This window comes from Ictalurus furcatus, chromosome 7 (assembly GCF_023375685.1).
Source record: "Ictalurus furcatus strain D&B chromosome 7, Billie_1.0, whole genome shotgun sequence".
Classification (NCBI taxonomy): domain Eukaryota; kingdom Metazoa; phylum Chordata; class Actinopteri; order Siluriformes; family Ictaluridae; genus Ictalurus; species Ictalurus furcatus.
This window is the reverse complement of record NC_071261.1, coordinates 8,188,961-8,201,575: the sequence shown is the minus strand read 5'-3', so window position 1 is coordinate 8,201,575 and position 12,615 is coordinate 8,188,961. Positions and strand designations below refer to the sequence as shown.

General features: G+C 42.5%; 1 protein-coding gene across 1 annotated transcript in view; it reads left to right on the top strand.

Annotated features, from left to right (window-relative positions):
• Window positions 1–10,394, top strand: part of myom1a (myomesin 1a (skelemin)) — a 30,689-nt gene extending 20,295 nt beyond the window's left edge. The window contains exons 23-39 of the mRNA XM_053628163.1: window positions 1,518–1,632; window positions 1,743–1,899; window positions 2,478–2,584; window positions 2,878–2,922; window positions 3,042–3,178; window positions 3,272–3,416; window positions 5,142–5,201; window positions 5,305–5,372; window positions 5,498–5,623; window positions 6,359–6,446; window positions 6,577–6,615; window positions 7,109–7,214; window positions 8,232–8,395; window positions 8,593–8,629; window positions 8,917–8,939; window positions 9,254–9,309; window positions 9,864–10,394. Coding sequence (XP_053484138.1) covers window positions 1,518–1,632; window positions 1,743–1,899; window positions 2,478–2,584; window positions 2,878–2,922; window positions 3,042–3,178; window positions 3,272–3,416; window positions 5,142–5,201; window positions 5,305–5,372; window positions 5,498–5,623; window positions 6,359–6,446; window positions 6,577–6,615; window positions 7,109–7,214; window positions 8,232–8,395; window positions 8,593–8,629; window positions 8,917–8,939; window positions 9,254–9,309; window positions 9,864–10,124 — 1,734 coding nt within the window. The 3' untranslated portion in view covers window positions 10,125–10,394. The remainder of the gene's footprint in view (window positions 1–1,517; window positions 1,633–1,742; window positions 1,900–2,477; window positions 2,585–2,877; window positions 2,923–3,041; window positions 3,179–3,271; window positions 3,417–5,141; window positions 5,202–5,304; window positions 5,373–5,497; window positions 5,624–6,358; window positions 6,447–6,576; window positions 6,616–7,108; window positions 7,215–8,231; window positions 8,396–8,592; window positions 8,630–8,916; window positions 8,940–9,253; window positions 9,310–9,863) is intronic.
• Window positions 10,395–12,615: the final 2,221 nt, after the last annotated feature.

Sequence of the window (12,615 nt, the reverse complement as noted above, 5' to 3'; positions counted from 1 at the left end):
ATGAACAAAAAACAGATCAGTCACATGGAAAAAGTAAGTACACGCCTACATTTATCATGTCTTCAAATCAACAGAATTAGAATCAGGTGTTGGGTGGGTGTCAGTGATTAGATCCTGCTTAGGGAGTGCAGGTGAAACCGGTCTTATTTATACCGCTCTCATATCTAGTGTCTGGTGTTATCTTTGCTATTGAGGTGTGTGGTGTCAACATGCCAAGATCTAAAGAGATCTATAAGGCCTTCGGGGGGAAAAAACGTTGTGGTTGCCTATGAATCTGGCGAGGGATTTAAAAAGATCTTCAAATTATTTGAAACACATCCTTCCACTGTAAGGAAAATCATCTACAAGTGGCGCAGGTTTCAAACGACTGTCAATTTGTCCAGGACTGGCCGTCCCAGCAAATTCAGCCCAAGAGCAGACCGTCTGATGCAAAAAGAACTCGCCAAGAACATGAAAATTTCATCACAGGATCTGCTAGTGAGTCTTGCAACTGTTGGTGCATGCGTCTACAATCAGAACGAGATTGCACAAATTTGACCTGCATGGGAGGCGTGCCAGGAAAAAGCCTTTGCAAGACTATCGTTTGCCAATGAGCATACAGGCGAAGACCGGGCCTTTTGGAATAATGCGCTCTGGACAGATGACTCAAAGATAGAGTTGTTTGGTCACAGTAATAGCAGACATGTTTGGTGTAGACCAAAGAAAGCTTTTCAGGAGAAGCACCTCATACCAACTGTGAAGCACGGTGGTGGAAATGTTATGGTTTGGGGTTGCTTTGCTGCCTCAGGGACTGGACAGCTTGCATTCATTGATTCAACTATGGATTCTGCATCATATAAAAGAGTGCTCGAAGATAATGTGAGGTCGTCTGTCCAAACCTTTCAACAGGATAGTGATCCTAAACTGATACTAGCAAATCCACCAAGAATGGCTCAAAAAGAAGAAATGGAGGGTTATGGAATGGCCGAGTCAGAGCCTGGATTTGAATCGCATTGAAATGTTGGGGGGGGGGGGGTCTGAAACGGGCAGAGCATGCAAAAAAAATCCACAAAAAAAATCCACAAACATCTTGTAACTGAAAGAATATTGCATGGAAGAGCGGTCAAAAATCCCAGCAAGCCTGGTGGACAATTATGCAAAACGCCTACCAGAAGTGATTTCTGCTAAAGGGGGTAATACTAGATTCTGAGGCCAAGGGTGTATTTACTTTTTCCACAGAACAATATCACATCTACTGATATTTCTATCGAATAAATGATTGAAAACGCTATTTTCCCTTGTGGGTTTGTTCAAGTACATCAACTTCATTAATAGGCACTGTTTCTTGTCCAAATATGTCAAAAAAGCAAGCAATTTCCATGGGGTGTACTTATTTTTTCACATGATTGTAGTTAATCAGTGTTCAAATTTGTACAACATTAGAGTCAGTTTCTATTGACCTCCTGAGCTCCTGTCATATGGTCGTGAATGCTGTTATGAAATGTGTCATTGATACTATGAATCTTTCTGTGATGCAGATATCGGGCCTGAAGGAAGGTGCCTCCTACATACTACGTGTCACTGCTAAGAATATTGCAGGTGTTGGTGGACCCTCCAAAGCTACAGACCCCATCGTCGCTCAGACTCGCCCAGGTAAATAAAGCAGGCTCCGACCCAGTCGAATAAACCGATCCGTCTTTTCCAGCACATTTCCCAGGATCGATCGTTTTTAATGCCGTTTTCTCGACGTGGTCCTTTCTCAGGCACTAATGAGATTGTGGTCGACGTGGATGACGATGGCGTGATCTCGCTGATCTTCGAGTGCTCTGAGATGACTGAAAGCTCTCAATTTGTGTGGTCAAAGAACTACGAGGCTCTCACCGATACCTCCCGTCTCACTATCGAAACAGTCAAGGGAAAGTGAGTTTCTGCTTTGCTTATTAAAACTACTTTTTATTTATTTATTTATTTATTTATTTATTTATTTATTATTATCCCCCGCCACCTTGTGTTGTTTATGTGGCTGCTTTTTGTCAGGAAGCTCTATAGTCCCTTTGTTCTCCAGAGAAAGGTTTGGTCACATGGCAGTGGTAGACATTTAGCAGTTAGTTTCAGCCATTGGACAATGTTACGTGGGCGCTAGTGTGAGGATGAATAGTGGCAGGCTGTCTGGAAGCCAGGGGAGACGTGTGTCACCTTTGTTTTGCCAGATGTGCTGCGAAAGATGAGACAGAATGAAAGTGGGTGGCAAAGTGGGTAAAGGGGAGAGAGAGCGAGAGAAAGGAGAAGAAAAAAAAAAAAAGAAAAGGTGGAGAAATGGAAATAAAAGGAAAAACTAATTGGTGTCACTTAACCTTTGAAGAAAAGAGAAAGGCTAATTAGTGTTCCTGGAATTTAAAAAGATTTCACGCTGTTCGGAAAGCATCGTGCGCAATTAAAACATTACCCACACTGTCTCGGTGTCTTTCTCGTACTCATACCGCTCGGTGTGTCCTCAGATCCAGAGCCATCTTTAATGATCCTTCACTGGAGGACCTGGGCATCTACTCCTGTGTTGTCACCAACACTGATGGAGTTTCTGCCAGCTACACACTGACAGAGGAGGGTGAGTCACTTTCCCCAGCTCTCTGGCTAATGACGGCGATATTCCGTCTTCTGCCTTTAGACAGAGAAAGACTCGTAATCTTTTCCAGAAGCTGGCAAGTCATGTCTTCTTTTAAATCTTAACAAGTCAAGGACATGCGTGCACATTTCAGAGGCTCGTATGTAACTGCTTGATAGAGCAGCGCAGTTGAATTTTAAAAGAAGATTAATTCCAAGAATTCTTTATCCGTTACCGTCAAGAGCTCCACTATGCAGTATATACACTCATGATATGCATTTCAAAATATTTTTTAGGACTGAGGCGCTTGTTGGATATCAGCCATGACCACAAGTTCCCCAGTAAGTACAGACCATCGATAGTAACGTCACGCCTGGTGTGTAGCTCAACGCTCTTCCACTGTGATGATCCGTTTCTGTGTTATTTTACACCAATAATTATCACAGTGTTTCCTTGGCAGTTATTCCTTTCAAGACCGAAATGGCTGTTGAGCTACAGGAGAAAGGACGCGTGCGTTTCTGGGCGCAGGTTGCTAAGTTTACCTCCAAATGCCAAGTGGAGTATGTTTTCAACGATAACATCATTACTCAAGGAAAGGTATAAACAAGTAGGCTTTATTTATTTATCAATCATTATTTTTTTCGGGCGCATGCTTTTTCACACGCTGATTAAACGTTCCTAATCCCTCAGAAATACACCATGAATTTTGACAGTAAAACCGGCATTATTGAGATGTTCATGGACTCTTTGGAAATCACCGATGAAGGAACCTTCACGTTTAACCTCGTCGATGGCAAAGCTACCGGTCGTACCAGTTTGGTGCTTATTGGAAAAGGTAAAGTAGAACCGTCCCTCAAATACATCGCGTTACAACCTCTTCCGTTCCTACTGTCGTGTTCTGTTATGTCCTGTAGAGGGCAGGAAAAGATCATAGGAAATCGAGCAGCCCTCACAGGAGCATTATTAAGGCTTTGTGAAGGACATCCATTAGCATACACAGCATTCCCTTAACTGCTGATTGAACTATATCAGGCTTTACTGATTGATCATGTTACTCCATTATTAAACACTATTATTGGGCGCTACCGTATGAGATTTAACTCCGTGTCCATTATCGGCTAAAGAGACGAGAACGGTTCTGACGTAGTCCACATTATACGGCAGCTTTTGGTGATCTCTGCCAGGTTCTTTAGTGCTATTTAAAGGTATTATAGATCAGGAGTAGCACATTTGATCCCAAGTTCAACTCCAGATCCTTCCTGCACCAAGGTCTGAAGAATAATTGTGTGAAGGCCTGCGAAAACCCCTCACATAGTAAAATTGAGCTATTTTCTAATATATCTGAAAACTACAGTCTTTCGTGAACTGAAACACATTAAACTTCCCCGACAGGGGAAGTGAATAACGTTGATCATCAATATTGATTATTACAACGGCACCTGTCAAGGGGTGGGATATACTGTATTAGGCAGTAGTATTAGGCAGTCAGTTCTCAAAGTTGACGTGTTGGAAGCAGGAAAAATGGGCAAGTGTAAGGATCTGAGCGACTTTGACAAGGGCCAAATTGCGATGGCTAGACGACTGGGTCGGAGCATCTCCTAAACAGCAGGTCTTGTGGGGTGGGCTGGGGTGGGGTATGCAGTACTTAGTATCTACCAAAAGTGGTCCAAGGAAGGACAACCGGTGAACTGGTGTCAGGGTCACGGGCACCCAAGGCTTACTGATGAGTGATATGGCTCAAGTGGTAGAGCGGGTTGTCCACTAATCGTAGGTTTCTGGGTTCGATTCCCGACCCACATGACCCCACATGCTGAAGTGTCCTTGGGAAAGACACTGAACCCCAAGTTGCTTCCGATGGCAAGTTAGCACCTTGCATGGCAGCTCTGCTGCCACTGGTGTGTGTGAATGGGTGAATGAGAACCAATATAAAGCGCTTTGGAACCGCCACGGTTAAAAATTAAGTGCAGACCATTTACCATGAGTATCTGTGGGATGTGCTGGACCAACAAATCCAATCCATGGAGGCCCCACCGGACTTTGCTCTTGACGTATTGGTGCCAGATACCACAGCACACCTTCAGAGGTCTTGCCTAGAGTCCATGCCTCGATGGATCAGAGCTGTTTAGGTGGCACAAGGGGGACCTACACAATATTAGGCAGTTGGTTTTTAATGTTCTGGCCGATCAGTGTATGTTTCTCTTTTTTACATGTATCTCAGCCACCAGAAAAGATGTAGCATTTTACAAATCTGGTTACCGCCAAAAGTGACAAAGGGGCAGTTCCGAGTTCGAATCCCCACTATGCCACACCCATCCATAGCCGGGAGTCAAAGAGTCTAAAACTGGCCATGCGCAGTTTAATGGTAGGGATGGGATGCTCTGCTTTCCCTGTCAATCACAGCAACACTAGCCAGTCGTGGGCATGTGAGCTCATGTATGAGGGAGACAGCACTCTCCTCAGAGACCGTTATGCTGCCCCGTGACGCAGCTCAGGTCAGTGCATGGATTGAGTTCCCATCACTTCAATAAATAAATTCAGACATTTTGTTTTTACAAAACAGAGTTTGCTGAGCTTCAGAAGAAGTCTGAGTTTGAGAGAGCAGAGTGGGTCAGGAGACAAGGTATGCCACGCAGCGTATGAATGCTGAATTACCCGCTGTACATTTTTAAGCATCACCTTTTTCAACAATGTCACCCTTTTTTTTTTTAAATTCTCACATCCAGGCCCTCACTTTGTGGAATACCTCAGTTTCGAGGTCACCCAAGAATGTAACGTGTACCTAAAATGCAAGGTAAGGCTGTGCAAGATGTAATGAAATATTCGCGCTCCCCCAGGTCCGTCGGATTAATATTTTATCTCATGCCTCTTCCACTCAAACCTCTTCCCTCCCCCTCCCTCTCACTCTCATCTCTTCAGGTCGGAAATATCAAAGCGGACACTGAGATAACCTGGTTTAAGGATGGAATTGAGATCGCGGAGGATGACGAAGATGCTCAGAAAATTGGCATTGCAGATGGCGTGCTGTCCTTCAACATTGGCAAGGTCAGGCAGCTGCAGGGCATTGTGGGGAAAGTGGAGGGTGAGCTTTGCTAGCAGCTATGCTACAGGCTTCAGTCACCACACAGACTCATAAATAATGGAAAGGGTTTTATTTTATTAATATTTCATGAACCATTTTAATATTCAAATCTGTACAACACATTTATTGAAATTTAGGGCCATCTTTATGAAATTCCTGAACTCGGCTTCTAATGGCACACAAATCGAATAAATGAAATGTTCTCTAGGTTACGTTCAATTCTCGTAAACAGTCAATGATGCTAGAAAGGATTTTTAACATTAGTGCATGCAGGTCCGTGGAGGTGAGCCTCCCACGCCACTCCCAGGCTGCTATCGGCATTAACTGCAATATCTGTCTAATTTCCAGCTCGTTAAAAAGAACCAAAAAGACGGGAAAAAGAAACCTGCTCCTGAAGGAAGCCCGAGGAAGCCCAAAGTCTGCAGCTTTTCCCTTTATAAGTTCTCGCCGAGTTTCAAGTGTTGTTATGTGGATTTTGATCTATGTCGCCGTCGTCTTCTGTTGTCTTTCTATACGGTGTCCCTGTTTGCCTGCAGCATCCACCGCAGGAGAAAAGCTTGCCTTTTCGGATTTTTGTGCCTCTTCGTTTTTTTTTTTTGGTTTCGTTTTGTTTTCTGATCCGACTTCATACCTGATCTGTGATGCGGCCCTAGCGAGGCGCTTTCTTTCTCTTACTTCTTTTACAATTCTCCAAACAGCTTTCAAAGAAAGACGCGGGTGTTTACGAAGTGAAGCTGTGGGACGAGAGAGGAAAGGATAAGACTTTGTTCGACCTGACGGAAGCAGGTACGAGCCTTTTTAATATCCACACCATTATTTTGATAACGTCTGAACCTCATGTCTATGACGGAGCTTCTGAAATGCTGATTCCAGTCTAATATCCTCAAATATAATGATCTGACTCTCTTCCCAAAAGGTTACAAGGCCGTGCTGAATGAAATGTTCAGAGTTATAGGTGAGTTTTGGTTGTATTTTTCTTCTTTCTATTTTTTTAATTCTTGCACACCGAAACGGTTCATTAACGCTCCAGGATGTAAGTGTGACGAATGAAAGGGAAAAACCCCCCTGATTAAATCTGATTAAACCCCATCACGCTTTGTAGCATGTATAAGAATTCTGAGCAGGCCCAGTCGATGTCGATTTTCGGATCAGGATGGCGAAAGGAGATCTGAGTGTCTTTGAAGCAGGGTTTCAATAGCTGGGCTCAATTGGCTGTGCTTCAGTAAGAACAGAGGCTAATTTGAAGTCTGCATTTAGGTCTGTGGGAAAGGGACGAGTAAATAGGTGCTTGAAAGTGCACGTTATATGACTGTGATGCTCGTGCCCTGGGTAAAGGCAAACACGGGCGACTATTCTTCAGGTGACTGAGCGCTTCATGATGGGTTTTGCTTCCATTTGTCACCCGTCAGTGTGCAGTACTGATACTGATACTCTTCTTTTCGTCACAGCGCACTCTTCTACCGAATTGAAGGTTCAGAGCACTGAGCATGGAATCATCCTCCACTCGTTCGTCGTGTATCACACAGAAGAGCTCCCTATTGGTTGGTTTCACAAGTAGGTTTTTTTTTCATACTCTCTCATCACCTCTCTGTATGGTCCCCGCCCCCCCCGCGTGTATGTTTTATATATGTTGAGTGTTCGATTGCATTTAAATAATCCCAAAAAACATCTCCTTGCAGACAGTGCTCGAGGTTTTTCCCCGTCATTCCATACAATATGCAGCTTAAAACATGTGAGGGGGTAAAAATTTTTTTAAAAATTGCGCAGACCGAGACCTTTATTTAGGTGTGCAGTTGCGAATGCACTTTGTCTAACGTATGTCCGCTTCGTGTTAATATTTTTACCGGAGATTTTTGATTTTATCTGAATTTTTTTAATGGTTAAAAACCGGTACACGGAAACTCTGCTATGGGGGTAATTTAGTATCGCCAGTCCACCTACCGACATGGTTTTTTGGGAGACGGGAGGAAACCGGAGAACCCGGAGGAAACCCATGTGAACGGCGAGGACATGCACAGAAAGTCCACGCAGCTCAGGAACGAATCAGGGATTCTGGAGGTGTGATGCGGCTGCTCTACACGCCGTACAACCTATAAAACGGAAACATTAAATGAATACGCCGAATATGAAATGCCAGCTTTTTACAGGTCAGAGGAAACCACTTATTAAAGCAGTACCGGAATCGCGAACAACCAACAGAAGTGAAATTTGCCCTTGGTCAGCTTTTATCTCCATCTATCTGTGCATTACCACAATGTGCTCTCAGGAGCATCGTTTGAGAGCGCGGCACTCTGAAAGCACAAAAGGCCAGAGAGAGTCTGGCTCTCCGAGAGTGAAGATGCTAATGCGTTTCGTGCCGCGCCGCGCATTACAATCCGCTACATGAAATGCGACGCGCACGTGGTCGTTTCTGCAATGCAGTTTACATCAGCTGCCTACGCTAATGCTGTTGGCAGGTTGTTTTTCCTGTATGTCAGCAGGTACAGTAGTGTGAAGCTGTAGCAGTTTTTCTTCTTCTGTACGAGTTTGATTGGTTGCTCTTTTGACTCCTACTCATTTGTGACCATTCAGAGATAGCAAGGTTTCACACTCAGACAGAGTGCAGTGTGGAGTCACAGGAGAGCAGCTGTGGCTGAAGATCAACGAGCCCACAGACAAGGACAAGGGCAAGTACGCCATCGACATCTTCGCCGGCGAAGGCAGCGTCAGGAGAGTTCTCGACCTCGCCGGCCAAGGTAAAGGCCTCAGGTGTTTCGAGCTTTATTTTAACGATATTGATTTTGTCTCAGTGCGACAGAATTGTCAGTTTGAGACTGGAGTTTATTATTAAGTCTACTTTTTTTTTTTTGTCCGTCTGCCAAAAATATTCTCTTGTATGAAAAGACTTTTCAATGTTTTCTATTGTATTCTATTCTCTTCTGTTGTGTTAAAGTGTGGGAAGAAGCCTATTCAGAGTTCCAGAGGCTGAAGTAAGTATAATAAATGATCTTAATCCTGCTTTTATAGTTTATTAAAGATATCAACCACAAACAGTGTATACTTTTGCAAAGTGTTGTATGCAAACAAACAAAACAAGAAAACGAAAAACTCTTAAAACTCCTAAAATAGAAAAATAACATCCGAGTACATCCTTATGACGTTATTGGCTCAGGCTTTTTCTGACACTGCTGTATGGAAGTAGACCATATCACCTTAACAGGCTCTGATGCTATTTAAAGCCTTCACTAACAGTGTGCTTATCCATTTCCTTCCTCAGGGCTGCAGCTATCGCAGAGAGAAGTAAGTGATTGTCTCCGCTGTCACTTTTGTGTTCTTTCCTGAAGACAGCTTGTTCTAAAAGCATGTGGATGCTATTTCAAGCTATCTTCCTTGGCTACTTGCGTAGGATTCATATATACTGTATAGTAGCGATGCAGTAAAGGATGCATCTCCTTTCTAAATGTCTCGGGAATGTTTAGACCCTATAGTCTGTGCTATAACCTCACTTGTTGTTTTCGAAAACGTAATGACACTTAAGGTCAGGAGTGTGAAATTCCTTCGGAGTACACGTCGATATACCAAGAGGCTTACTGACTGCTTTATTTGTCTCGTAGACCGAGCGCGTGTGATCGGAGGCCTGCCAGATGTGGTCACGATCCAGGAAGGCAAGGTAATACATCTCCAACTACCCAGGATGCCAGAAAACCCCATGATCGAATTATATCTCATTATCACATTGTACCTCATCCTTAACTGGTGCACCAGTTTCTTTTTTCAGACTGTTACAGAAGCGAAGTAGTTGCTTGATGATGATGTCATTTGTACCACAGCAGTGTTGAAATCTGATTGGTCAGAAGGTGTTGATTTTTAGTTTTCTATAAAAGCAGCTCTGACAGTAGTGCCAGCTACAGTACAATTCAATTTATATTAAAGCACTCGGGCTAACACGTTATTGTTTCTATAGTAACATATTATTTGCGGGGACTTGTATGGTGGATGCGACACATAACATAAACCTAATGATAAATGGATTAAAAAATGTGTAGTTATTTAACAAGGAAAAAAAAAAAAGCATATATGGTACTTTTATATTGGCAAATTGCTACGATGTAAGAGAAATAAAGCAATTTGTCGCCATGGTAACGGGATCACAGCACCCGTTGATGCCTTTGGTTATTTGGCATTCTGGATTCTCATATTCTTTTCCCCGTGATTCCTTTTCAGTCTTTGAACCTCACCGGCAACGTGTGGGGCGACCCTACACCTGAAGTCACTTGGCTGAAGAATGACAAAGAGCTGGTACGTGACGATCACATCACGCTCAAGTTTGAGCACGGCAAGTTCGCCAGCATCACCATCGCGGCAGTCAATTCGGCCGACTCGGGCAAGTACGCCCTGCTGGTGAAGAACAAGTACGGCACAGAGGCTGGCGAGTTCACCGTCAGCGTCTACATACCAGAAGACGAGGCTGAGAAGAAAGAGTAGAGAAATACGGAAGCTTCAGGAGAGAGAGGGGCCGTGACATGACCAGATTGCATCCTAAAGCATTTTACTCCAAAGCATGTGTGACCTCAGTACGTCATAAACACACAGACACACTAACGCTCATGGCCAATTAGTAGTAATAATAAACACCTCAGTGTGGTAATCTAGACTAGCACCAGATCTAGAAACACGTTCGTGTGGCACATTCAGTACTTTAATCAACCGCTTACCCCGAACATGGTTTGAAGTAAAATGCTGCCATATTCATACATAAAACTAGCACATGCTTTTACTGTTTCAATTTTTTTTTTTTTGTCTGTTTGTATTATTTGTGTCCATTTTATTTCCTGTGCTAACAGAAATGTTACCTACAGGTCATCCATCTATGATTGAAGGTACAGTAATCTTGAGAAACAGCTCAGCTAGGAGACTTTTCCTTAAATATATTCATCATAATAGTACTAATAGGGAAACTCTTGGAAATGACGATACATTTCCAAGAAAGTAGTAATGTAATGACTTGTAACTCTATAGCTGGATTTTAAGTTACACTAGTACTATGTGGAAATTCGATGGCAGTCTGTGTGAAGCAAAAGGCTTTGAAGGTTATAGGCTGTCTGTTTAGATCTGTTTGCAGTATTGATGGTCTAATGTCACCTCGCGTATGTCTTAATGACGGAAAAGACAGTTCTATGTGACGACCACAAATAAAGCCTTGCAATGCAAAAAAAAAAAAAAAGTCGTGTTTTTTTTGTTCAGAAAACCTGTCAAAGGCTCATTAACACTTCCTTGCAATATGAACATTTCACCAAAACCCGTGTCATATTTTATGTTCGGAAACCTAAGTTTAGAAGGTCATGTGCAGATGAATGCATTGGCAGTGGATGCGAGTTTATTAAAAACCTAAATACATCTAACAGGTAAATCATCCTTACTCCTGTGAGTTCATTTTACTTGACTCGGGATGGTTTAACTGTTATCTCGGATTTAAAATGATCAAACGGATACGCGGGATACAGTCAACATGTAGTATGAATCAACTAAAAGCTTAAGATCTAATGGTTTACCTGTATAGGTTAGCACAGGTTGGGATAGTAAGCTGTGAAATGACAATATCTCCACAGGTTTTAGCTTGCATAATTTGCAGATCATGACGAGGACAAAGGAAACGGTGGGGGGTTAAGGTTGCTGCAGCACCCCTTACTTTCAGGCTTTCAGGATAGCTTTAACTGCAAGTAAATAAATAAATTATTTATTATTATTAATAATAATAATAACAGATGGGAGGCATGGTGGCTTGGTGGTTAGAACGTTTGACACCCACCCCCAGAGTTGAGGGTTCAATTCCTGCCGCAGCCCTGTCTGTGCGGAGTTTGTATGTTTTGGGGTTTCCTCCAGGTACTCCAGTTTCCTCCCCAGTCCAAAGACATGCATTGTAGGCTGATTGGCGTGTCCAAAGTGTATGAATAGGTGTGTGTGTGTGATTGTGTCCTGCAATGGATTGGCACCCCGTCCAGGGTGTCCCCCGCCCTGCGCCCCATACCCCCTGGTAAAGGCTCCAGGTTCCCTGCGAGCCTGTAAGGATAAGCGGTACACAAAATGGATAATAATAGTTTATAAGTAGACATAGCACATATCACATGTATGCTGCTTAAAATTCCAGCACCCCTCAATCTAAAACCCCTGCCCACGTCCCTGGATCATTATCATGCTGTATCCTTGGAAGCATTTAAAATTGAAGATACCTGATAGGGCATGACCAGGGATGATCGACTGTCTCCATTGTCTCAAACATTGCGGCTGCTGACTAAATACTTTGTGCCTGAAATGAATTTTTAACAGGAAGCTGCTTTATTTTGATTGAAATTGATTTATTTAAACACAAACTGGCTTTTAAATGTCTTACAGTCTTTTGGGATAAATGTATGTATATATATATATATGTATGTATATGTATATATTTTTTAAACTCAAGTAAAATGTTTAAAATACAGTGAAATTACTGTTCTAGAGAACAATGTACTCAAGTACTGTAATGAAAATTGACGTAGTTTGTTCCACTTCTTTCTGACACTTCTCTCATAACTCCACATGTGATTCCCTACCTTCTTCAAATCATACATACTCAATATTTAATCACATCACCACATCATACATACTCAATATTTAATCACATCACCACATCATACATACTCAATATTTAATCACATCACCACATCATACATACATACTCAATATTTAATCACATCACCACATCATACATACATACTCAATATTTAATTACATCACCACATCATACATACTCAATATTTAATCACATCACCACATCATACATACATACTCAATATTTAATCACATGACCACATCATACATACAGTGGCATGTGAATGTTTCCTGCACTAAGATGGCAAACCAAAACATAAGGCCAGATCTAGAAAAGAAAAGGTATGACTTTTCACTTGGTTTGTCATCTTATTGCAGGAAACATGCC